This window comes from Pipistrellus hanaki (assembly GCF_964339955.1).
Source record: "Pipistrellus hanaki genome assembly, chromosome: 3".
Classification (NCBI taxonomy): domain Eukaryota; kingdom Metazoa; phylum Chordata; class Mammalia; order Chiroptera; family Vespertilionidae; genus Pipistrellus; species Pipistrellus hanaki.
In genome coordinates this window covers 54,099,364-54,124,910 of record NC_140505.1, presented here as the reverse complement: position 1 = coordinate 54,124,910, position 25,547 = coordinate 54,099,364, and the positions used below count along the sequence as shown (strand labels likewise).

General features: G+C 40.4%; 1 protein-coding gene and 1 pseudogene across 22 annotated transcripts in view; one reads left to right on the top strand and one right to left on the bottom strand.

Moving 5' to 3' along the window:
* LMO7 (LIM domain 7) overlaps nucleotides 1-25,547 on the top strand; it is a 202,932-nt gene that overhangs the window by 90,994 nt on the left and 86,391 nt on the right. For 18 of the 21 annotated variants that reach the window (XM_084876464.1, XM_084876462.1, XM_084876461.1 and 15 more), the window contains one exon: nucleotides 13,750-13,856. The exons of 2 other annotated variants lie outside the window; for them this stretch is intronic. In XM_084876464.1, the coding sequence (XP_084732590.1) occupies nucleotides 13,750-13,856 (107 nt within the window). Of the gene's footprint in view, nucleotides 1-13,749; nucleotides 13,857-18,392; nucleotides 18,472-25,547 lie in introns of those variants that run through there. One more of the 21 variants, XM_084876460.1, reaches the window with a different exon arrangement.
* On the bottom strand, nucleotides 4,127-6,810 carry LOC311618574 (very long chain fatty acid elongase 6-like; annotated as a pseudogene). The gene is made up of 2 exons: nucleotides 6,734-6,810; nucleotides 4,127-4,950 (listed from the first exon to the last, which is right to left on the bottom strand). The product of its transcript is annotated as a very long chain fatty acid elongase 6-like (transcript).

Here is a 25,547-nt window from a genome sequence, read left to right as displayed (position 1 = left end):
GTCATTATGACATGTTTCTTTAAGCAATTATTTATTTGTTTTTCTTTGGCATAAAACATGAATAATTTGAGGTCAGAACTCTTTTTTATTCCCATTCCTTTCTCCCCACCCCTACCTCTCCATCTCTGTCAGCCACCAATCTGTTCTCAGTCAGAATTTCTTAAGCATTGATTGCAGCATTTTTTTTTTTTTATAAGAGTGGCTACGTTTTAGAATTCACTTTTGATATAAAGTTTAATTTGAATAATATTCAAGACTGTGCCATATTTCATGCTGCAATTTGACAAAGCCTGCTATTGCTTCTGTGTAGTTAATTGTCACCTGAGTTGATTAAGCATTTCAATAGCCAGCATTTAACCAGAACCCTCAGCCCTCATTCCTTTGCTGCCCTATCTTGCCAATCTTAATTCTGTCTCTCTTGGTCTGGTTTTGCTCCTGGTCTGCCAAGCAGTGCTGGAGAAAAATCAAATCACCAAGCTTCTGGCATAATTATCATGGATAATCTCCTGAGTGTCACTTGGCAATTCCTTTTAAGCATTCCTGGCTGGTTCCTATTCCTGTTTTCACATGTGACAAAAGCTTACTGCTCTGCTCAGGCTCACTGAGTCTTTGTAGAGAAATAAGGACCCAAGGAAAACTTTCAAAAGCAAACAAACAAGCCAACTCCCAAAAAATGTACTAGCTGCTTTTTTCCTCACAAATAACTATTGAAGTTAGATCTCTGAGTGTTGGCCAATGTAACATAGTTATAAAATGTAGGTGTTACTTCACAGCTTACATTTATTAGCTAAGCCATAAAATAGAGGATGAATTCTCTAAAAGAGTAAAAAAGCTAGTGTCAGCTGATCAAAATGGTGACTACCATGCTTTTTTAATGGAAACTGTATAATTAAAATGCAAATTTGGATGTATTGTTGTAGTTACTTTGCTGCTTGGGTGATTGATTTCACATGAAGGAGAAGAACTGCTTTAAGTTATATTTGGAAATATTTTTCTTATATTGTTCTTAACCAGAAAACTTACATCTACGAAGACTCAAATCACATGGAGGACCTTCTTAGAATTACGGGATCTAATTCAGCAGGTCTGGGCTGGAGCTGGATAGTCTGCATTGTTTTTTATGCGACCTTTCCCCCATTTTAATTATTCTGCTTATTTTCTGTTATAAGGAAAAGAAAGCTTATTGCACGATGTCATGTATTTTCAAAGCTCAAAATAACTTTAGTTGCATCCTAATGACCTATTAATTGCAATTGCAGGACCTATTTTTTCAGCTCAAACCAGCTTTTGCAATAATAATAATAATAATAATAATAATAATAATAATACTCCCTCCATCAATTGTTTCTCATTTATGAACCAATGTCAAGCCATCATAGATGTTCTCAATAATTTAACACAGATACAACAGCTTCTGTGTGGATTCTTTGTTCATTGTTCAAACCATTCACACAGAATGGAATAAAATTTTATTCTTTTAAGTTCTACACGTAAACAAGATGCTGAGAAACCTTTGTCCTCTCTGACAGAGAAGCAGAGAACACTGGCTCATGAATGACAGCGTAATGAAAGCTAAAATAAAAATTTGGGGAAAGTCCCTTTTTTTGGTCCACTCTCAAATAAAGCAAGAAAGATAAGCAGCCCTAGCTGATTTGGCTCAGTGGATAGAGCATCAGCCTGCGGATTGAGGGGTCCTGGGTTCGATCCTGGTCAAAGGCACATGTCCGGGTTGCAAGCTTGATTCCCAGTGGGGGGCATGCAGGAGGCAGCTGATCAATGATTCTCTCTCATCATTGATGTTTCTGTCTCTCTCTCCCTCTCTGAAATCAATAAAGATATATTTTTAAAAAGATAAACAATAGTTTCTTTTCCTGCTAGCCCGAAAAAGTGTTTCTATTTATTTTGCTTTGAAGTTTAGTGTACCTCCACATCTGTGTGCATACATGTGTGGTTACATGTATATAATCTATGCAGTATAGTAGCCCTCAATCTTTAGTTTGTCTAATCATTAAGCCACTTAACCAATTAAAGTACTAATATAATATATCATTTTGAACAAGTTACATAATTGCCTCTTGAAATAGTAAGAATGTTCACACATTAATTTGGCTTGTAAAGGAGTGAAATATTCCAATAATTCTAGTTTATTTTAAAGAATGTGGCTCTTAATAAATTGATTTTTCTGATGCCAAGAGAATAAGTCCCCTTAAAAACATTTCTGAAGCAGCTTGAAACAGGAAGAATGTCTTCTGATTTGGCCAAAAGTATGATGTGTATTTTATATCATTTAAAATTTGAAGGCTAAGTCTATAGGGAACACTTCGTTAATTGTTCCAACCAAACTCCCATGAAGTGTTTTTGAAGTATCTCCACTTAACCAGCAGAGGGCACTTTACACACCTTACATTGCTTAGGGAGCAAAACACAGATGATGCTGAAACAGTTTTCATCCAATTATCAGGAAAGAGCCCTGAAGATTTCGTTTTGAAATTCACAAAAATATAGAAAATATGGACTCTGGCCAGGTAGCTCAGGTGGTTAGAGTGTCTTCCTGATATGCCAAGGTTGTGGTTTCAATCTTTGATCAAGGCACATACAAGAAACAACCAATGAATGCATAAATAAGTGCAACAATAAATTGGTGTCCTTCTCCCTCTCCCTCTCCCTCTCCCTCTCCCTCTCCCTCTCCCTCTCCCTCTCCCGCTCCCGCTCCCTCTCCCTCTCCCTCTCCCTCTCCCTCTCCCTCTCCCTCTCCCTCTCCCTCTCCCTCTCCCTCTCCCTCTCCCTCTCCCTCTCCCTCTCCCTCTCCCTCTCCCTCTCCCTCTCCTTCTCCCTCTCCCTCTCCCTCTCCATCTCCCTCTTCCTCTCCCTTCATCCCTCTCCCTCTCCATCTCCCTCTTCCTCTCCCTTCATCCCTCTCCCTCTTCCTCTCCCTTCATCCCTCTTCCTCTCCCTTCATCCCTCTCCCTCTCCCTCTCCCTCTCCCTCTCCCTCTCCCTCTCCCTCTCCCTCTCTCTCTCCCTCTCCCTCTCCCTCTCCCTCTCCCTCTCCCTCTCCCTCTCCCTCTCCCTCTCCCTCTCCCTCTCCCTCTCCCTCTCTCAGATCAATTGGACTGTACCCCAGGGGTTCTTGTAGAATGTTATTAGTATGTGTGAAGTTAAATAGGAAGGAGTATACATTGTATTGATCTTCGACTCACTTCTTTCCCCCTTTCCTAGCTCAAGAATGGGATTAGGCTGAACCTTTCTACATGTAGAACAGAATCCATTTTCAAATCGTTTGATTGAGTTTTATCTTTTCTGTTGTGTATGTACTCTTCTGTTCAAAAGCCTGGGGCACCTGATCCAAGGATATCTCATCTCAGTTAAGAGTAGATTACAGTTAAACTATCAGAGATGCTCTGTGATGGAGCTGCCCCTGTTGGGACTGAACTGCATTGTTTTCATCCTCCCAGCAAGAACCTTGGAAAAATATCGTGCCCCATTTGGTTTTGGCACCGTCACTAGCCTGAGGCGTGCTGTGAAGGGAAAAACACCAGCCTTTCTGGTTGAAATATAGTTGTTTACATCTGTTTTCATAAGAGGTGATTAAGACATCTTTTTTTGACGGGGGCTACAAGTACTAACCTTTACTTCAAAGCTTTCATTTTTGCAAAAGCATTAATGCCCTAGATGTACACCTTGTGTCTCTTCCATTTTTTTTCTATTCTGTTGGCTCTAGTTTAGTGTCAGAAAGATTAGAAAGGATTGTGTATGCTTGTGCTCCCAGTTCTTAAAGTAAACTTTCATTCCTAGAGGAATATAACACTTAGTACATACTTTTCCTACGGTGTAAATAGCCTTTGTTTTCTGGCTCCCTCCCTCTCTCTGCCTCTGTCTCACTTTTGCTCTCACTTGCCCTAAAGTTGACAGGTGAAGAGGGAACGGGGTCTTCTAACAGCAGTCCTTTGAGATAGAGGTGCCCTCAGTGAGTCCTCACCCCAAAAAAGGTCATAGACTTACTGGGTTACGTCAGCCCAATTATCCCTAAGCTGCCTGGGGTTTTGTGTTTGCTCATATGTTTTGTTGCAGCTGCACCCTGTGTGTGATTCCTTGGGCCATTTTCTTCTGTCTATTATTTTTCTTGCTGACCCTGAACTATGGCTTCCTCCTCAGTTCCCACACTATTCATTCTCCGTGGTTTTCCTCATAGAAAACTGAGCCCGCATGAGCCTCAGAGAACTGGCCACGGAGCACAAGGTAGCTGAGGCACATGCGTGAGGACCAGAGGACGTTCTTAATGGGAGAGAGACTCTGGTCGTGCTGCACCCGGTAGAAGACCAGACAGCTAGGGACTCAGCCTGTTAGTATCTGGGTGATCTGGAACAAGGTGATGAACATGGCAAACTTCCGGGGGACTTGGAAACCCTTCACTCACAAGGCCTAGTGAGAGGCTATCACAGCACCGTGAAACGGCCACCCCGGCAACCGCGTCCTTGCAGGCGTCCAGGCAAAGAGGGCACAGTGATGTGGTGGCACCAGTGCAGGAAGATCAGCTCCTGCTTCCTCAGCATGATGACTATTGTGTCTCCTAATTTGGGAGCTTTGCTTAGCACAAATGCACAAGCCCAGAGTTAGCCATCGGGTCCATTGTAAAAAGTCTGGTCTGACTGCTTCAGGCCTTTGGTCATCAAAACGTATACTGTGTAAACAGCAGTCAAGAGCACTAAATGTGCCCGAGACTGCCAGGGTCAGAGACCAGAGCACTAATGGCTTCTTCAGTTCAAACAAGGCTCCTTTATTCATTAGTTGCCAACTATCCATGATAAAGGCAGCATCCAGAACAGAAAACAGGAAAGATTTCTTCCAGTGTTCCTGTATCCATGGGATGGCTTCGTTCTCATTGAACTGCTTTTCAGATTCAGATTCTTGTACAGTCAGCACTGATTCATCAGGGCTTACCGGGACTGATCTTCATAGACATTTTCTATGCTCCACTCCCAGGGCTCTCCTGCTCCCAGCTTCTGCCTCCACCCAGGGAGGAAATGGATCTGGAGAGTCTGCATGTCTAACAGCTCTCTCCTGATGCCAGTACTCATGGTGCATGAACCACATGTTGTGTAGCAAGAGGCTAGAGAAGCTGTTCTGACTCTGTATGTTCCTTTGGTGATTCTGGTATGGCCGACCAGACCATTATTCTAAAGCATGAACTTGGTGACAACTGCTTACTTGCTTGCACATACTTGCTAACTTTTTGTCACTTTCCATCCCAGGGGGAGATGAGGTAGGAGCTTTGGTATCCTAGCTACACTAATAAAAGAGAAAGATGCAAATTGACCGTACCTTCACGATACCCACCAGCCAATCAGGAGTGAGTATGCAAATTAACCCATAAAATATGGCAGGTTAATTTGCATACACAGGCACTGAGTGGCCAAGGATGGGATGCAGGCATTCTGCCCTGCCCCAGCTGCTCCTGGCCTCTGGGCAGCATCGGAAGATGGAAAGGTGACTCCAGGCAGAGCAAAAGCAGAAAGGTGGCTCTGGGCTGGAGCAAAGGCAGTGCTGGCAGCCAGGGAAGGGAAGGCCCATTCTTGCACGAATCTTCGTGCATCAGGCCTCTAGTCATAAATAGAAAAGGAATTGAGGCCTGCAAGTCTCTTGACCTCAGGATAAATTGATCCAGATTCAGAGGAACTGGGTATAATGCACTCTCTTTTTTAATTGAAAACATCTGACTTTAAGTAGGCATAGAACATAGAACCTCACTGGGAATAACAAGGCAAAGTGCGTGCAGGAAGAATGTGGGATTTGTTGACGGGGAGCACCTTCTGGCCATGCTCTGGCGGCTTTGGTTTAAGGTATTGCCTGCATGGACATCATGTCACAGCCCTGAGCACAGCTTTGCTGTTTTTCAAAATTGGTTAGGATTTGATCATAATGAAGCTATTTTTTGTTTTTGATAGCTCTTGACCTGTACATGCAGGAAACCTTTGCATAAGTGGGTCTAATTGGTTTGATCTCACAAGTAAAGAGTTCCTTGTTTTTTCTAAAAAAAAATATTTTTATTCATTTTTTACAGAGAGGAAGAGAGAGGGATAGAGTTAGAAACATCGATGAGAGAGAATCATCGATCAGCTGCCTCCTGCACACCCTCTACTGGAGATGTGCCTGCAACCAAGGTATATGCCCTTGACCAGAATTGAACCTGGGACCCTTCAGTCTGCAGGCCGATGCTCTATCCACTAAGTCAAACCAGTTTTGGGGAGAGATCCTTGTTTTTTGGAAGTCATCACACTGGAAATTTTATCAGTAAATACACTTTTTTTTAAAGGTTCTTCTAGAAAAAAATGAAAGTGACCTTGGCTTGGGTAAGAGCCTCAGGTGGTGTAGTCTTTTGTGTAACAAAATGATTTAATGTGGAAGAGAAAAATGTAGACTGTAATGCTATTTATGTAAATTAGATTACATACATAAATTGACACTTTAAAGGACATTTATATTTTAAGCACATTAGAGAAGGCACCTTTTAAAAAAATAATGTATGGAAGTGAAACTTATATAACAGAAATTTAGCCATTTTAAGTTGAATAATTCAGTGGCATTTAGAATATTCACAGTGTTCAACAACTAAGCATTTCCATCACTCCCAAGTAAAACTTCTTTTCTATTAAGTGGTTTCTCCCCATTTGATTCTCCTCCACACCCACCAACCCTGGCAACCACCAACCTGAATCCCGTTTCTATGAATTTACCTATTATGGCTATCCCTCTGAGATTCGACACCAGCTTCATCTTTACATCCCATGTGACCTTTGTGTGGTTTGTTCATTTTGCTTAGTATAATGCTGTAAAGGGTCATCCATGATGTAGCATATATCATTACTTTATTCTTTTCTATGGCTGAATAATATTCCATTATGTAGATATATTACCCTTTACCCATTTATCTGTTAATGGACATCTTAGCTGTTACCGCTACCTTTTGACTATAGTGGATAGTGCTGTCAATATGCAGGTACAGGCATACCTCAGAGATATGGATTCAGTTAGAGATCTCTGTAATAAGGAGAGCATCACAATAAAGTAAGTTGTGATATTTTTGTTAGTGGAGGGTCTTGCCTTCAATTTGTAAAAAATGCAACATCTGTGAAGTACAAAGTGCAATGAAATAAGGTATGCCTGTGCATGTACTTGCTCGAACATCTCATTTTGATTCTTTAGGGGATATATCGTAATACTTAGGAAGAAGGCATCTTTTCATGGAGAGGAGTGGGAGTGAATGAGGGTATGGGAAGAGGAAGAAAATATTTAAAAAAGAGAGAACTTTTATATTGATCGATAAAAGCTTGTTAAAATATGATTAATTCAACTCTGGGCCCCTGACACTCTCAGCTACTTCCACTCCTGATAAAAGAGCAATGAAACCTGCCTAGATGATGTGAGAATCCATTACTGCCTAAGTGCTTTGGGAAGGGAAATGGGATGAAAGGCTCTGATAGGGGAAGTGTTACTGGATACCTGTGCTACCTATGAATCTAGTGTTAGAATATTTGTGTTGGCCTCATGTTCTCCTCACAACTCTCTTTTCGAGGTTTATAATGGAGATAGGAGTTAAGACTCCATAGAAATGTATAATTTTGTTCATGTTTAAAACTAGAAAATGCTGGAAGGGAGTAGAACATGTTTCTGTATTTGGGGTCAGGAGAATGAGAGTGAGAGCTGCTCTCCCCCGACCTCCCACCCCGTCTCAGAAACGGAGCGTTCCAGCACTGGAGGGCTGGAGATGGTAGCTTTGGGAGAAGGGATGGGAAACTTGACTGGGAGGCAAGACCATTAGGCTGGCATTAAGAAGGGGATCTTCTGCATTTTGGGTGATTCTTGCTCTCATCTTCAATATCACTTATTTGTTCCTTAACCTCTTGAAGTTCATACTTCCTAAGGATTTGTCATTAGATTGTCAAATTCTTTGGACTGTTTTTATTCTTTAAAAAAACATTTTATTGATTTCAAAGAGGAAGGGAGAGGGAAAGAGAGATAGGAACATCAACAATGAGAGAGAATCATTGATCAGCTGGCTTCTGCATGCCCCCTACTGGGGATCGAGCCCACAACCCAGGCAAGTGTCCTTGGCCGGAATCGAACCTGTGACCTTTCAGTCAGTAGGTCTATGCTTTATCCATTGAGCCAAACCAGCTAGGGCATGGACTGTTTTTATTCTTGCCTTGTTGGAACTCTTTGTAGCATCTGACTCTCATCTTGAAACTCTCTTTTCCCTTGTTTTCCATGACCCTAATTCACTTCTGCTTTTCCTCTGATTCCTCTGGTTGCTGGAATCTGTGTTTTCTTTTTTTGACTCTTTTTTAAACTTCCTCTTCAATATTGGTGTCTGTGCATTCTTCTCTAGTTTTGCTTTTCCTTCGAGGGCTCATTCACATCCTTAATTTCAACTACTATCAATGAATTTTTTGATTCCCCAAACCATATTTTAAGGTCAGATACTTTTCATGGGATCTAAACCCAATGTACTATTAATTGGACATCTCAGTATGGATATCTGAAACTCAACATCTCTAAAACAGTTCATTTTCTACAATTTAAGACTGTTGTGTATTCTTTATTATATAAGCATTGTAGCCAGCTTCTAAAGTGGTCCCAATGATTCTCACCTGATATTTATTCCCTTTTACCTATAAATTGTGCCTAATAAACTAGGTGATCTGAAAAGATTTCCAGGTGGAGTGCTGTCTGGCCTCCTCTTGCTGATTACAGTGAAGTGTGGGAGAGTGAAGGTTAGGATTATAAACATGAGAAGCATAGAAATTGCTGGTTTTGAGAATTATCAGTCTCCTTGGTCAGGTGATGCTAGAATTGACACGTGGCTTTCTGGCAAAGTTCAAATTCAGAGCTCTATCAGAAAAACAAGGTCTAAAGTTGAAGCTGGTGTCGAATCTCAGAGGGAAGGCAGGGATGGGTGGGTGGGAGGAGATCAACCAGAGAACTTGTATGCATATATGCATAACTCATGGACACAGACAATAGGGTGGTGGAGGCCTGGAGTAGGGTGTGAGGGAGAGCAATAAGGGGTCAATGGGAGAAAAAAGGGGACATTGTAATATTTCCAACAATAAGGATTTAAGGAAAAAATAAAAAGATGAAGCTGAGGGTGTGGCTGTAAAATTCTTTTAAGATCTTAGAAAGATTCAAAGTTGTGCCTTAGAAATTTATCTAGACCAGCATTGGGACTTCTAAGAAGCTTAAGGGTGGTGTCCCTCAGTCATCTCTGCAGACCAAGACAGAGAAGGTGTCCTTGTGAAGGGATTTGTGGGTGTGGCTTTTTTTGGTGTAATCCAATGAAACCCAATACCATTCACAGAAGACAGGATATTTTCGAGAGAATTGTATGTTCAGAAACACCCAAACTTCCAACTGAAAGGGAGAGAGGACTGCAAAACCAGGAGACTTGCAGTTTCCCAAATTTTAATGGGGAGGAAGCCGACTGAGAAAGCTAACACTGCTGCAAACAGAAGCTGCTTTTCAAAGAAATGGAAAAATGATAGTCAAGATGAACCAAGCATTCAAAGGGTAAAGCAAAAAAGCAGGAAGAAGTATTTCCCTGCCTGGAATTCTAATGAATGGCTCTCCCCACTAATCAACGCTTTGCAGGATTTCAGAATTTCAGGCATTCATTTCTCCACACATAGAACTGGAGTATCTCCAGTAGTTACCCTATACCTGTTGAGGGCGGGGGGGAGGAGGGGTGGATAACCTGTTTTATTGGTTCACTGGCATTTAAGATTTAAGTGCTCAAGGGCTATACTTAGGGAACTGTACCTGAGGGACCTCATGTGTACCTGGATCTGATTTAGATGATGCAATTCCAGGTTTCGAGCTCACCTTATAAAGGGATGAGAGTTTCCTGCACCTTGGGAAAGGATCAGTGAGGACATGAATCGTTGGAACCAGAAAGTGAACTGTGGTCTCCAGTCCCCAAGATGGTTCCCAGTAATTCTCACCCCCTGCTATTTATATTCTTAGTCCTCCCTATGTTGAATAAGGCTGACCTGTGTAACCATGAGGACATGAGGCAGTGCTGGAGTGTGACTTGGAAAGCTAGGTTACGAGACATTGCAACTTCCATCTTGCTTTCTCTGGGATGGTTCCCTCTATCAGGCAGCCCCGTGGAGGTGCCCGTTTCACAAAGCACTGAGGCTTGCTGCCAACAGCCAGCCCTGATTTGCCAGCTGTCTGAGGAAGCCACCTTGGGGACAGCTTCTTCCAGCCTCCAGTAAGCGTTCAGTTGGCTGCAGCCTCACCTGACATCTGTCTGCAACCCAACAGACCCTCAAGCCACAGCCATCAAGTTTAGGCCACTCCCAAATTCCTGACCTTCAGAAACTGTGTGTAATCATAATGTTTATTGTTTTAAGCTGCTGAGTTATCGGCCAGTTTGCTATGCAGCAGTAGATAATCTGTAGAGATACTACAGCAGACTAATATAACTCTGGGAATCTTTGTGAATTTCTGTGGCTTCCTCCTCTTGCCTCAGTGGTTATAGCAAGGTACTGTTCCTGACTCATTCATCTCTCTCTACTTTACCCTTCTCCCCTCTATCCCACACCTGTTCCTGACTGCCCTCATAATTGATTCAAGGCCAAAGGGTAGAGAGGGGGTTTGAGAGAATATGAAAATCTTCAGCCATCCTGCTACTTCTGTTTACATACTATTTGTTTTTATTCACAGCCATAGAAGAACTTAAACCTGAAAGGAGCTAGATCAGATCTTCAGGGATCAGCTTTTTGGGGGGCTTATTTTTAAGAAGCCACCTTTGGTCCTCAGGGTGTAAGAATTGCTGATGTTTAGATAGGCTTTGGACATGAAGTATCTTATGTAAGCTGGGCTATGAAATATTTGTGTGGAGGGCTGGGCTAGGAGGGGCTGGGCTTCCCTGCCCATGCAGACACAAGCGTGTGCCCTTGGTAACGGTTTACAGACCCACAAACAGATGCGGAAAACGGGGCCAGAAAGGTTAATATTTCCAAAGCCACATAGTTGGTTGCTGACAGAGCTAACTTGGAGTCCTGGCTACCTGTCCAGTGAGATAAGATTTGTTTCAGGTTTGTCCTTTGTTTTCACTTTTGTTTTTGCGAGTTCCTAGTGAAAATGATTCCAGAAATCAGGACTACATGCTTCCCTTTTAATACGTTGAGCTGGGTGTAGTTTCTTGATGTTTCATCAGACATGAAATTGTTATAATTTTCTATCTCCCCTTAGGCAACTCTCGGAAATCGCATAAAATAAATTAACAATGGGCTCAAGTCCAGTAAGCATGATTTAAGTTACAATTCTGATTTCTAGTCCAACCTGTTCCTGCTGCTTAGGACATGGGTGGCTTTGTTTATGAAGTTTGTCTGTTTTAAACGTGAGCACATCAAATTGTTTAAAAGATTCTGTTTTTTACTGCAAAGGTTTTATTTAAAATTAGAATTTATTTCTATTTAATTGTATTTTTTCTTTGTCTCCAATGAAGTGTAGTCATGTTATATTTTAAATGGTTCATTTTTAAATACTTCGGATGGGTTTTGAGGCATGTGTAGCTTTATCCTTATCAGCCTGTACATATTTGTCACCTGAATGAATGTGATTATGTTTCTATAAAATATGTGAAGAATAATTCTGACTGTCAGTTAAGTAGGTTTACTTTAAAAAAAAATATTTTTTATTGATTTTTTTACAGAGAGGAAGGGAGAGGGATAGAGAGTTAGAAACATTGATGAGAGAGAAACATCAATCAGCTGCCTCCTGTACACTCCCTACTGGGTATGTCCCCGCAACCAAGGGACATGCCCTTGACCCGAATTGAGCCTGGGACCATTGAGTCTGCAGGCTGACGCTCTATCCACTGAGCCAAACCTGTTAGGGCAGTTTACTTCTAATTTAACTTTGTTTTAATGTTTTATAACATTTAAAAATTTTAGAACCAAATTGGATTTGTGGGAAGACTTCTTATGGATTATTTTTCCTTGTTGGGTATGAGATTTGCATCCTATAGGATTTGGAGTTCTGGTATACCAAACCACTTACTCTTGTCTGCTTGACTGAGGGTCAGTCATAGAACCATGAATTTGAATCATTTGGTAATTACAGATAGTACAGTTTCTAGAAATTATGAGCTTACCAACAAAATGGCCACTTTTGCCCCCCCACCCCCACCCCACCCTATCCACCCCCCGTAGTTATTTCCCTTTTTTCCACATAGGGTCATATAAAACACCTTTCATTGAGCTGTTTTATTTTTGACATATACATTCCTTTAATCTTTGACCTCTTATTTAAAATGAATCATGGATTTGAGCTTTCACCCAGATAGCTCACACTGCCTTTTCCTGATAGTACACTAGAATAAAGACTTTACAAAGCCTTTTTTTTTTTTTTAAATGTGTTTGAGTTTCCTAGCAACCAGCATTGCTCTTCTCTTGGTATATATTTTCTTGCCCTTTCCCTAAATCCCCTCACTATTGACGAATCCAAACTATTCAATTTAGTCCCTTCATCTTTCTCTCTTTATCATTCCCTCCCACTTTGCCATAACCTCCTGTCTTTTTTCCCCCTCCAAGAATGAGCTTCTCAACACGGGAAAGGAGCACTGGCCCTTCTTCAAGTGTAGCTTGTCTTCTGTCCCTACTTGTCTTGGCCGGCTGTTAGGGAAGGAGGTGAGGTTTCAGGGAGGCTCTGAGGCTCACACCATGGACGTGGCGTTGCCAGCACGTGTAAGTGGACAGACGTGTGTTGGCAAGCGAGGAGCCCGTTCTCTTGCCTGAGAACCCTGACGAAGTGAGGGTCAAGAGTTCACGTGGGATCACCACAAGTTCAACCCTGTAAAGGGTTTCCTTAGGAAGAGTAAAGGTGGAAGAAAGCTCATGCTAATTCTGCTCACCAAATACGTGCCTCTGAAATGCAGCTGGCTGTAGCATAGAACACACTGTAGTCAGTGTCTGTGTAGCAGTTCATGTAAGTGGAAAGCATTGGCTTGTAAAGGGATGGTTTTGGCTTTGAAATTAGATATGAGGACAGCCTAGATTTGTATTTTTTTGGAGGCAGTTCCTGAGGCAGGTTGCAGGGCGTTGAGCAATGTGCCACACCTAAGCTCTGCGATTCAGCCAATGAAAGCCAGGCTTCTCCCGGGTCCTATAGTATGGTTTCCCTGTCTGTCAAGAGCCGGCTCAGCAACCAAACCCAGATTCCAGGTGTGGTATTCCACGGCCTTTCTGTAATTTGTAATCATAGAAACAGAATGTTCCTCCTCTTATTTCCTCCCTGCCAACAGTTTCTGGGTGGGTGAATGTCAGTAGCTGGAGTTATTTTTAAAGAGGAGAGGTGAGGCTTGTCGTGCAAAGCTGGGAAGAGGGCGTTTGTTTGCAGAGCAGAGCTGACATCAAAGTGTAGATTACTGCTCAGTGGCTAGGCACTTGTCCTGTAACAGGTAATGTTTAACGTGCCAGTCACAAAGATCACAGAAACGGCGTATGCCGGGGCAGCAGATAGCACCGCCGTGAATGCTCTGGAGGACTGAAAGGCTATACATGCCCGTGCATTTTTTTTTTTTTTTTTTTTAAATACATGTATTCATCGGTCTTGCTGTCTCCTTTTTTTTTTTGTGCTGGCTGTAATTGGACTTTGAAGCTCGGAAGTTTTATCATAAAAATTTTGTAACCTTTGTCTGAGACAGAGCTCTCGGCTAAGCAATCACTTTCCACTTTTTTCCCCACAGGATAATATAAACGTTTTTTTGAAAGCTTGTGAACAGATTGGATTGAAAGAAGCCCAGCTTTTCCATCCTGGGGATCTACAGGACTTATCGAATCGAGTCACTGTCAAGTAAGTTTCACTGGCTGCTTATATATATTTTTAAACTTAGGGCTTTGTGGCTTAACTGAAAAGAATTCCCGAGAGTTCCTGGTTACTGAAAGATCGTTTCTCTCTCTGTCTTCCTCTGTTCTCTTTCCAAAATAGCTACTTAAAAAAAAAAAATAGTTTAGGGACTGAGACTGGGAAGCTCTCTGTAATCGATAACGAGTCGTGGTCTTATTTTAAATCTCTCTGCTAACCGAAATGGCAGTTTATATTTGAATGCTTGTCTAGCCTGGTGGTGTTCAGTTGCTAATGGTGACGATACTTGTTATACTTATAAAGCTAATATAAAAGTTATGTAAGAACTCGCAGAGTGAAAATGCTTAATTAAAGATAGTTTTTATATGTTTGGAGTTGAGACCTAGCTGCTAACATAAACGAGAGAGGGACAGTGATAAAGCAGAGGCGCCTAGGACCAGCAAGCAAAGCTAATGACCTTGTTAATTGTGGCTGGTTTCTAAAAAATGAACTGTTTTAATACTATGGAAGAGAAAGTGAAAGTGAGGGTCCGTGAAAACGCGTGCAGGTGATGCTGTTGGGTTTTAGGTGGGAAATGGTGCTCATGTGTTCCTATGATTTGGGGAAATCTGGTTTTGAGCTTCTGTGAGATCTCTTCCCCTGTAAATCTAATTTGCTTTCAGTCAATCAGAATAAATTTCTGTTACTAGATAAATGTGTCAGGAAAATGGCTTAATTTTGTAATGATGACTACTCTTTATATTATGGCTCTTAAACCTAATAAACATCCCCCCCTCAAGGAAGAAAAACAGAATAAAGTATTTATCTATAGAAATAATAGAAATGAAATGAAAAAAAATTAGTTTCTGTGATTTCAAACCAAGATTTAGTTTCTATGGTTAGTATCCCTGTTGTAGTAGCTTCAATAATTATTAAAAAATTGACTGTAAAATCTTAAATGGGGACAACAGTTTTTTTCTAAAGAAAAATAACCCTATATATCTACATATCTTTTAGCAGTATAACGTAAGATCCCCGGGAGGATTAAGCTCTTCAGAGCCCAACAATACATGTTTTTAAGTGAACAAGCCATTTGAACCTATAAGCTTCGAGTTCTGGTGAATACGCATTTCTAAGCTACAGAGCGATGGCATGTGCATGGCAGTGATGCAGTGGTCTGCATTTCTGATTAATTCTGACTCACTGAAATAGCTGATTGATCCTAAGTTTCAGTGTCAGAATGGCGTTTTTACTTCTGCAGTATGTGGGGGTCATGTTTAATTTCCTTGAATAGTAACGTTGGAAAAACTTGTTTTATTTTTCCTAATCATCCTTCTTTCATAAGACCTATCTGATGGGCAAAAGAAATTTTTGACTTGGAAATTCTTTTTCTAAGCTGTCGCTGTCAAAAGTCTTTTCCCCTTAAAATCATACTGTTTTGAAACCAGATAGCCGGTGTTTGAGTAGGCTGGGGACTAGGCAAAACATGTTTGTTGGCTCCTAGTTCCAAGGGTGCTCTGAGCAAATCTTGCCCTGAAGCCTCGTGGAATGTTGGGGCTAAAGTGTTTGGGAAAAAATCATATCTGGGCCCAGGCATCAGTGAAGTTACTGACAAACTGAAACCAGAGGTCGCAGGTACAGCTGTAGTAGGAAGTATGCAGAACAACTTGTTTCAGTTGAAACCGCAGGCCATAAAACCAAGGTGTGCCTGAGGAGAACTGGCGAGATCCCCTGAGGGAGAACAGTTCCCCTGACCACTCCGTCTTGTCTTGTTGGGACTGAAGCGTCCGCCCTAGGTCTGGTGAGATGGAATCAGGGGGCTAGGAGACACTGGCTTATTAGACACTGTTGGCCACAGATCTTACGCCCTGAGATGGCATTCTGACAAAAAAGGAAGCAGGTTGAAAGGAAAGCAAGTGATTGCTTAATAAATAGTAATGCATTTCTTTTTAGTTTTTGTTCATATGTAACGTGGAGTCACCTGTTGGTCAAATCCTGCCCTGTGCTTATTATAGACTCAAGGACTCAGAGTTGGTTAGACTGATGGTTCTCAGCTCGGGGCAGCTTTGTCCCCCATCGGATACTTGGCAAGACCTGGAGATACTTATGGCTGAGGTAGCTGGGGAGAGGGTGCTACTGGCATTCAGTGTGTCAGGAATGCTACTAAATGTTCTTTAATGAACAGAGCAGTCCCCATAACAAAATTTCCGGTCCCAAATACAGTGGCACTAAGGTTGAGAAACCCTGACTTAGACCTGGAGTTCCTTACTTATTTCTAGTCTGCCAGCAAGCAAGCCATGTTGGCAGGAAAGATACTGATTGACAGTCTTCCTAAAAAATGTAACCTTTTACTTACTAACATATAATAATTGATATATTTATGTGCTAGTATGTTTGTCCATCTAAAAGGGAAGGATTACTCTAATTTGTGTGTAGTTATGTGAGTACTTTGGCAGTAGTTTGCTCATCTGTATACATAAAAAGTAGCAAAGATGTGGCAAAATATTTGTTTATTTTAAATGCTCTATAAAAACTCAGTGTCTAAGACTGCATTAACAAGTTTATAGACCTGCCGTTGGTCTTGCTGCAAGTATAATCTAAGATACATATTTGTGTGGCATACTGAGAGGAAAGAGCAGTCTATACTTTCCCCATGGGCACATGGAAGGGTTTTTTTGTTTGTTAATGGACAGTAATGTTAGAAACATAGTGGTATATGGAGCCTAGGAGAGTTGTGTGTGGTGAGAATGAGTAGCAGGAGCAATCAGTTTTAAGATCCTTTGCTGGTGAGTAATGTCGATAATCCAGACCCTGACCATAAACCCTAACTTTTCAGCAATTTGAGATTTACAATTTAATTTGCAATAACAATGTTGTGCCAGTCAAATCGAACTGGAGTATTCTTCATTTTTTCTGTAATTATACATATTAATATGTGACATAATTTTCTTTAAATATGCATAGTAATATGGGATCTAACTTTCTAAATGGATTATCTTACTTCTTGCAAGATGTAGTTTGATTTTTTCCCCAAGTATATTTGAATTATTGCATTCACTTGGGGATTCATGTATTCAAAAGTCAGCTGGGATTTAAATTTTGACAACTCTGACTTTAATGGGTAGAATCCAGCTTTACTACTTTTCTTCCCAAAAGGCTGATACATAAATTTGTGACTTCATCTCCATGACTGGTACATTGAAGTTAAACTTTTCCTAGTGGTTTATTGAGATGTTTACATCCAGATGTTTACTGAGGCCATGGCATTCACCTTCTGTACTAGTGAATAGCTGCATCATCATCATAATCCATGTTGTATGTTCACACGGAACTCAGAAGCAAACACAACCCGCAGAGAAGAGGAGGTGTGACCCCCACTCTCTGTGCCTGCACACTCTCTGTAGAAGGCCTCCTGCGAGCAAACATGGTGACCCCTGTGCCAGGCACAGGCACTGGAGAGCTCCTGTAGCCTTGTCATGGTCTCTGTGGCGCTGCTGGCCATTAAGAGACACAGCAATTTCATGTTGTAAAAAGCAATCCAACAGGGTAGTTCAGAGGTCCTGGATCGGAGGGAAGACGTTGGTAGGAAGGTAGTGTTGAACATTAAATTTTAAAAAAATTCTTTATTGTTGAAAGTATTACATATGTCTGAACATTAAAGGCCTTGATTTTATGTACAGCAACTTGACTCATAAATTAAGTCCTGTATTTAAACCATTGCTCTAAGCAATTATATTGAACATTTTAAGCTGAGAATTTGACATATTTTCAACATGTTTTTTTTTTTTTCTGCCTACTTATCATTCCAATCCAGTTTTTAGCACATCTTAGATACATTCTGTTCATTATGCAGTTGCAGGATGGCAGTGTTTTGAACACAATATTTCAGTCATGCAAAGAAAAATTCTTTTCTAGTACACTCTTTCATTATTTAGGGTATTAATATTAGGTTTAAAATGTCACTTCAAATGTTAATATCGACTGAGTTTTTAAAAAAGATCTATTTATCAAATGGGAGGTACAGAAATGAAAAATCTTTTTTTTATTTTTACACATGCTGGTTGCCAAAGGAATAGTAATTGGAAACAAAACTAGTGTTAACATATTGCCTTCGTGAAAATAAAGGAGGCTTAAAATTGTATTTTAAGGATTTAACTGTTCTCTAAAGCCTCAAAAAAGTGCTTAATTTTATGGCAATACTGTAAGGTCATTTCTTAGGAATTGGGTTCCAAAATGGCACACGGTTAGCAGTCTGCCGAATCAGGCTTGAGTTATGGATGTGTTTGTGTGTATTGATTAAGATTTTTATTCTTATAGGTAAAAATGTAGCTACTTTGACTGATGTAATATCTACCCTTTTCTGACTTAAACCTGGTTTTCCATTTTTTTTTTCATGTCTTTTAAAGGAGCTTCTCGACATCTTAATCTGTTTGTTTTTAAAAAGCAGACTTCATAGTATCCAAACTTGGATCTGTAACTTGAGCATGGGAACTTCCACCTGTCAATTCATGTTACTATTTTAGAATGTGCCCTTCCTACCGAGCAGTTGGAAGAGAGTAAAACAGAAAGGAAGTCCACTGCACCGCACTCATCTCCATCCCACCCAGTCCTCCTCTGGTGTTAGGTAGGTGCTGAGAGGGGGATGTTCACTCTTCTGGGTTGCCGAAGGCTCTGTTTAATGCCCACAGTGCAGATGTAAAGCCATGTTTTCAAATGTTCTCCAATTGCAAAGTTGGAATATCTCAGAGTCAGCTTAGCTTCAGAGAAAGGTTGTGGGAGTGAGGCAGGCCTGTTGCTGGGACAAACTATAGAATAAGTAAAGTTTTATCTGGTATTTGTTTCTCTCCATTTCTCATTCTTAATTTATTTCTTGGGCAGATAAACAAGTTTCTGGATACCAGAAAATTTCATTTTTCAGCTCTACTTCTTCAGCTCTACTTTCTTCATGTTATGGACTTTTCTGGCCGGGGTCCTTACATTCTCAAGGAACCGGACTTGTATTTATTGCTCTAAAGGGTCTCACCTGGTGGCTCATCTGATTTAGAGTTGTTATGAGTCGGTTCATGGGAGAATTTAAAGTTTGCTTCTTCTGACCAGAGAGCATTTGTTTTATAGCAATGTCCTTCAAAAAGGGTTAAACCGAAGAGAGAGGCATTTTTGTGGTGAAGAAATTCTTCTGTCTTTCAGATTTCCTGTAGGGATTCTTGACTTTCTAATTATCACCTATAGGGCTGCCTATGTTGAATTACTCAAAGTTTTAATAATATGTGCATTATAATATCTGTAGTCCATTTTCGAATATGACAGCTTCACCAGTGACTAGAGGTGTTAAGCATTGTTTTTCCGAGTGTCACGCTGTATTCTGGTTTGATGTGGTTGATTGTGTGAGGGTCTACGTGTGAGGTATGTGTCCTCATATCTATTTCCAGAGCTACAGAGTAGTAAATGGCACTTAATGCCAGAAGGGGAGATTTGGGTTTCAGAGAAATTGTTCACTTGTTTGTCATGTGAGCTTTGATTCAGCGTCTTCTCTGTGGCGTATACTTCCACAGACATACATAAGATGGGGTCCCCCCTTTGGGGAGCTTTCCATTATAACTGAGGAAATGTCCCCAGAAAGTCACAGTTGGAATACTTTGTGTTAAGATCAATGCACAGGTTCTCTGGGAATATGGAACTGAACAAGCATTTCAACTTTCTAATCAGGGGACACTTTCCATGGAAAGTGACATTGATTTCTCCTCTGGACTTCAGAGCACTCACTGTGTTCAGCTCCACCAAATCTTCCTTAGGCTTGAAACTACCCAAGAACAAGGACAGTACATCATTTCCTTTATCTCCTTAGTCCCTTTAAGTGTTAAACGAGTATTTGAAAATTATATTTTCATTACAAAGATTTCCTGGAGGTTTTAAAATAGGCTTTGGACACGAGCACTGCTTTTTCTTTGCCAAGCCTTCCTCTTTCTCTTCTCATCTTCCCCAGTTGCAAAGCAGACCTGGCAAACCAGTCATTGAACTTCTGGTTTGGGTTGCCTTACCCTTATCATTTCAGAATAATGATAGGGCGGGCAGACTGCAGCATAATCTAAAATTTACACAATCTAAAGGAATGTGTGTCTCCTCTCAATGTGTGAGCAGTAAATAAAATTGGAACTTTGGACCATGCACTTCTCAAATGGTGCACATTTTAATCTTTATGTTGATGTGCCAATGGTAAATACTAATAGTGTTTGACATTTGAGGGGTATTTCATGCATATATGAAGTTTTAGAAACATTTGATTCTTTTTTAAAAAAATTGATTTTTAGAGAGAGGAAGAGAGAGAGAAAGAGAGAGACAGATCGATTCATTGCCTCCCACACACACCCAGACCGGAATCGAACCTGCCACTCTTTGCTGGATGGGAGGATGCTGAGCCACACCTGCCAGGGCTACAAACATTTTAATGTTTTCATATCATCACCAATCACTTTTCATTTTGTGAAATTAATTTACACGCATGTTTAAGACTTTTGGGTGGAAAAATATGATAGTTATATAGGTAGTTGAAGTATCATGTAGAAACTCAAGGACAAGGAATAGAAAAATTTAACAGCAGGAACTTATAAAAGAGGTGACTTCTTAAATGAGGAAACATTAGAATTTAATGAAATTAAATTGGTACAAGTTTACAGTAAGCCTCGTTCCTTCCAAAGTCAAGATACCTGCCTTGGTACCTCTTACTTTAGCCTAGCATTAAACATCAAAGCCCCCCCCCCCCCCAAAAAAAAAAATAAATAAAAATAAAGCCACAAATTACCTTTGACTTTGTCATGATAAAAACCATTTCAAGTGCCCTAGTCATTGTGGCTCAGTTGGCTGGAGCAACATCCCTCCACACCCAAACGTTGCAACTTTGATTCCAGGTCAAGCACATACCTAGGTTGCAGGTTCCATCCCTGGCTGGGGCGCAGGTGGGAGGCAACTGATGGGTGTTTTTCTCTCATATTGATGCTTGTCTCTGTCTTTCTTCCCTCCCACCCCCTTCTCTAAAACCAATAAGCATGTCCTCAGGTGAGGATTTAAAAAAAAAAAAAAAAAAAAGAGTAGAACTGAACAGATTTCTTAAGCATTCATTTGAACTGTTTGTCTACTCCCGGGATGGAACAAGGAGTTTGGTTGGAGTTTAGTTGATATGCTTGATATGCATCAGTTGTCATAAACAGATAAGCATCTTGGATGAGAGCAGCGGTTTTAGGTGTCCGTGAACATGGTTTACATATCCCATCCCATTCAGGCATGTGGTGGCTGAAAGATTAAGAAAGGATATTTTCTCCCTGTGATCACTTTGCTTCTCAGTGAACAAAGCTATAGTTGCTGCTCTCTTGGAGCTTCGCAAATAATACCTTCTGGGGTATGTATAGTCATTACAACTTCCTCACACGGAAGTTGTAATGACTATACAAAGAGAGGTATGTGAAGTGTAATATTATTACTAGGCATAGAGTAGTGCTCAATAAATTTGAATTATCATTCATAATTTGGCTTTATGTCTTTTTAAAAAATATATATCTTTATTGATTTCAGAGAGGAAGAGAGAGGGAAAGAGAGATAGAAACAGCAATGATAAGAGAGAATCATTGATTGGCTGCCTCCTGCATGTCCCCCAATGGGGATTAAGCCCACAACCCAGGCATGTGTCCTTGACCGGAATCGAACCTGGGATCCTTCAGTCCGCAAGCCTGATGCTCTATCCACTGAGCCAGACCAGCTAGGGCTGGTTTTCTCTTCTTAACCTTATAAAGATGTATCCTCCATAGAGGAACATGTAAGAAAAGAATCTGGCCTCTGGATACTTAAATTATGATGGTTAACTATAGGCTCTTTATTTTTAGGGGAATTTCAGCCACTTAAACTTCTCTCCATTTAATTGGGAGCAGATATTAAAACAGATACATTTTTCTGACATTTTTATGTTTACTCAGCCTTTTGCAATTTACCTCTTTGGTAGCCTAGCAAAGCAGGAAAACAGAGAATAGACATTTAGGTTCTTTGCTCTCGCCCATGTGTATGTAGAACAAATACAGGTTTTTTTGGTTGTTGTTGTTGTTGTTTTTTGAGACCTCAATATGTTGTGTATTTTCTGAAATATTATAAATATTTTAATTTGATTTGGATCAAATTTGTTTCTTTTAACAAGTTGTTTATTTCCATACTTAAAAAAGAGAAAACAACAAACAAACAAACAAACAAAACCCCAAAACACTTTCATGAAACCACAACCAGTCAGTCTACAACAAACCCAAATCTAAGACTTCACTCGGTTTTTTGGTGTATAATTTATTATCCCATTTTCCTCCTGTCACTTCAGTCATGAGGAGGCTATATATTTCCTTCAGGTAGGCAAGAGCACACACTCTTCTCTAAAAGGCTTTTTCAGGGCTTATGAAGTATGCTTTTTGGAATAAGAATCCCTGACTGACCTCCAGTGCACATTGCCGCCGTGGATTCTGGGCAGAAGACTTAGTTGCTCCTTCGGGGTGTCCCCATCTATTTTGTCCATCAAAAGACTACTACACGAATGACATAAAAATGTCTTTTAGATAATACTATCAGCATTTGTGGTTTTTACCCAGGGCACTAAAAAGTTATAAATAGCAATAGGCACTGTGTGTGAGGTCAAAGGCTTGCTTGTTCTTTGTTTTCAGTAGTACTTGTCTATAATGAAAAAAAAAACCCACAAAAAACCAAAAACCAAACTAGATAGTAAACTTATTTTAATGTGATTTGATATAGCATTATAATTTGATTTTTTTTCCTTTGAAAAAGTGGAGCCTCTCAGATGTTAAATAGACTATGTAAAAGTTTTTTATTCACTATTTATTGCTTATTTTTAAAACGTTGGGTTAATGAAGTAGCTCTGTTTTGGGGGTAATTGCCCTCATATAATCCCTGTCTTGGTGAGCAGGATCCAAGGTGGAACTGGTTGCTGATGGACTTAGTCTCCATCCTCAAAGACATACCTTTCTGAGTATCCCTACAGAACCGTGTGGGTGGGGTCCTGTGTCATCACTTTTTTCTTCTGAAACGCTTAGTGCCATTGCTTTAGGCACAGAATATGCACAGTAAACCCAGGAAAACATGTTCCAGTAGTGTTAGTGAAAGACCATTAATTTTAGGGACACATAAAAAGTAAATTTGCCATATTAATAACCCACTGTAATGATATTTTTAAACGTGATAGTGTTATAAAATTCCATTAAAAGGGAGTAGATTAAAAACATGCTTTGAACGAAAACTTCAGGTTAGCCTGTTTTTCATAAGTTAAAAATGGAAAAAGTGGGGGATCTAGTCAGCTGGGCGAAGCAGCTGCTTTGAATTAAGCTCTGTTTACAGTAACCGCTATCAACCTAACAAGGGTTTGCTCTGGGCTTTGAGCAGTTTGGGGGAGAAAATCCTAAATAAATATGAAGTATCACTGTTAACGCATTTCACTATTCCATTACATTATCATAATAATGATGGCTACTAGATCTTTTTGGAAAAGCTTTTGTTCTGCATTTTTTCTTTTCAATTTATTAAGATATGGGAATAATCTCCCCCTTTGGAGGCAGGAAAGGAGTAGAACAGTTAGTGTATCTAGGTAAACATTTTGGCTGATGTTATTAGAACTTCTTTTTTTTTTTTAATATATTTTATTGATTTTTTACAGAGAGGAAGGGAGAGAGACAGAGAGCTAGAAACATCGATGAGAGAGAAACATCGACCAGCTGCCCCCTGCACACCCCCTACCGAGGATGTGCCGCAACCAACGTACATGCCTTGACCAGAATCGAACCTGGGACCTTTCAGTCCACAGACCGAAGCTCTACAACTGAGCCAAACCGGTTTCGGCTAGAACTTTTGGCTAAACATTGAGAAGGGAAAAAATCTCTGCCAGGTAGTTATTATCTCGTGCTTTATTTTGTGTGTAGTGGTGTATATTCACCTTCAAAATATTGTCCAATAGAGAGCACACACATTAAAGAAGAATTTAGGTGGAAATTTGTGTAAGGCCTCAAAAAATTTTTTTTTTTTTTTTTTTTTTTTTTTTTTTTTTTTTTTTTTAAATTAGGTACCAATCTGAAGAGACCTTGGATCCTTGGTTATTTTGGTGAAGAATTCATTTCACCAAAGGGGTTTGGTCTGCGACTTGGAGGGTAAATAGGACTAATATGATAACTAAATGTGGGTGTCCAGAACATGCCTTTCCCAGATTATTAAGAAACAGAGCTCCGTGTGCTTTCCCACAATTTCCATTCTCCTTTCATTCTACTTATAAGAAAGAGGCAGGGGGAAAAAATCTTTTTAATTAAAGACTGACATCTATTGATGTAAACCTTGGGCTGCTGGGACCAGAAATGACTGCTTCTAGGCAGACAGAAGCAGCACAGTCCTGACCGTGGGGGTGGGGGTGGGCATGTGAAGCTAACTTAGGGGTATTGAGTCATTTCTCCTGAAGACCTTAAAAAAAAATTTTTTTTAAAAATTGATTTCAGAGTGATGAAGGAGTGGGAGGGAGATGGAAACATCAATGATAGGAGAGAATCATTGATCGGTTGCCTTCTGGAGATTGAGCCTGCAGCCTGGGCATGTGCCCTGTCTGGGAATGGAACCCTGACCTCCTGGTACATGGGTCGACGCTCAACCACTGAGCTACGCTGGCCAGGCACCTGTAGACCTTTTACCTTGTGGCTTATCAATGGAATTCATTGGGTATTTTATATTGACCAGGTGTAGATCTTGAATCCTGGGTGGGTAGAAGAGAAACAAGACTTTCTCCTTTCCTGTCACCAAAAGTGAGAAGATGAAAAGCTTTCTGGAGTTGTCATGTTTTATGGTTCAAGGAGCATCATATGATTTCTAGTTCACAGCTCTAAGGAAATGCTGGAGTGATGAGTAGCAGCGAGGGGGAAAATCACTGGACTAGGTGCCGGAGTGTGTCAGAGGGAATCCTGCCACTGCTGTTCCATCAGGTTTAGACAGCCTGGAAGTGAGAGCTGGCAGGCACTGCCAGGTGCTTTACAGTAGTTATTTCTAACTTAGTAACAGCCCAGCCACGATAGTTCCATTTTGCTGCAGATACTTGAAATGAAGTGTTAGAAGAGTAACTTGCCTTATATAATCTTGGATGAGTAGTGGAGCTAGGATTTTAATTTGGGTGGGTGGGGCTTAGCCTACAAAGCTGGGACTCCTTCCACTGTACTGTCAAAGAGACTTAAGCAAACTTAAAAAAAAAAAAAAAAATTGGCTGACATTCTTTCTAGTGCTATGCAAATGGAATTGTCATGAGTTGCTTTTAAATCAGGCCAGCTATACCCAAAATGGATGTGATTATATTGATATTACCTCATTTGATATGTGGCAAATATCTTTGCGTTATGATTTTAAAATGTTTTTCCTACTTTGTGAACTAAAGTAAGTATAAGCGAACATACAATATGCCTTCAAATCTCAGATCAGTGATTCTGAGACCTCCTAATTTTAGGAATGTTAAATACATACACGTGTGCCTCAGAATAGAAATAGGCTACATGTGTGGTCTTTTAACACTGGCTAGTTGAGAAATAACAGAGTGCAGTATTTGGACTTTATGGCCATGTGTACATATTCCTGTTATGACTGTTGTGCAGATAATTATAACTGTTCAATTATATTTGCCATGCTAATGGAGCATTCCTG